This window comes from Rhincodon typus, unplaced genomic scaffold, assembly GCF_021869965.1.
Source record: "Rhincodon typus isolate 14 unplaced genomic scaffold, sRhiTyp1.1 hic_rhity00003179, whole genome shotgun sequence".
NCBI lineage: Eukaryota > Metazoa > Chordata > Chondrichthyes > Orectolobiformes > Rhincodontidae > Rhincodon > Rhincodon typus.
The window spans coordinates 19,218-20,015 of NW_025968817.1; the positions used below are offsets into that span (position 1 = coordinate 19,218).

General features: G+C 57.0%; 1 protein-coding gene across 1 annotated transcript in view; it reads right to left on the minus strand.

The window, feature by feature from the left end:
- The window catches only part of supt16h (SPT16 homolog, facilitates chromatin remodeling subunit), a 16,185-nt gene extending 15,420 nt beyond the window's left edge, over window positions 1-765 (minus strand). Inside the window, exon 1 of the mRNA XM_048593584.1 lies at window positions 648-765. Within this exon, the coding sequence (XP_048449541.1) occupies window positions 648-757 (110 nt within the window). The 5' untranslated portion in view covers window positions 758-765. The remainder of the gene's footprint in view (window positions 1-647) is intronic.
- Between the last annotated feature and the right edge of the window lie 33 nt (window positions 766-798).

Below are 798 nucleotides of genomic sequence, written 5' to 3' on the forward strand. Positions count from 1 at the left end.
CCCCTCAGGTCCCTTTTAAATCTTTCCCCCTCCCACCTTAAACCTATGCCCCTATAGTTGGGACTCCCCTTATCCCCTGGGGGGGGGAAGACCTTGTCTATTCACCCTATCCATGCCCCTCATGATTTTATAAACCCCTATAAGGTCACCCCCTCAGCCTCTGACACTCCGGGGAGAATAGCCCCAGCCTCTCCCTGTAGCTCAAACCCTCCAACATCCTTGTAAATCTTTTCTGAACCCTTTCAAGTCTCACAACATCCTTCCTATAACAGGGAGACCGGGATTGCACACAGTATTTCAAAAGTTGATCGGACATGCACCTCTCCCCGCAATTCAAACCCCACCACCCACCCTCCTCCTCCACCAGCCTGTTACACAGGAACAGGAGGCCATTCAGTCCCTCCCTCCTCCCCCAGCCCGTTACACAGGAACAGGAGGCCATTCAGTCCCTCTCCTGGAGCCTGTTACACGGGAACACCGTGGTTCCCAGGCCTGTCAAGGTGACGTTCAGTGCCCACAGTGTTTGTAGGGGTGAGTGGCTGTGACAGCTTCCGGGGGGCGGGGGGTAGTGTCCGGGAGCCGGGTTAGAGAGACCCGCCTTCCCAACCAGTCCCCAGGGAGCTCGGACATGGGATTTCAGCTCTTACTTCTGAGTCTGCTGTTCACCGCGATTCTCCGTCAGTCGCCTCTTGGCCTCCTCGTTCAGCTGGTAGGCGAGTTCCCGCTGGTGGGATCGACGTTTCTCCTCGGAGGTCATCTCATTCTGTACGGGGCAGGGGCAGGGTCAGCGGTGGTTGG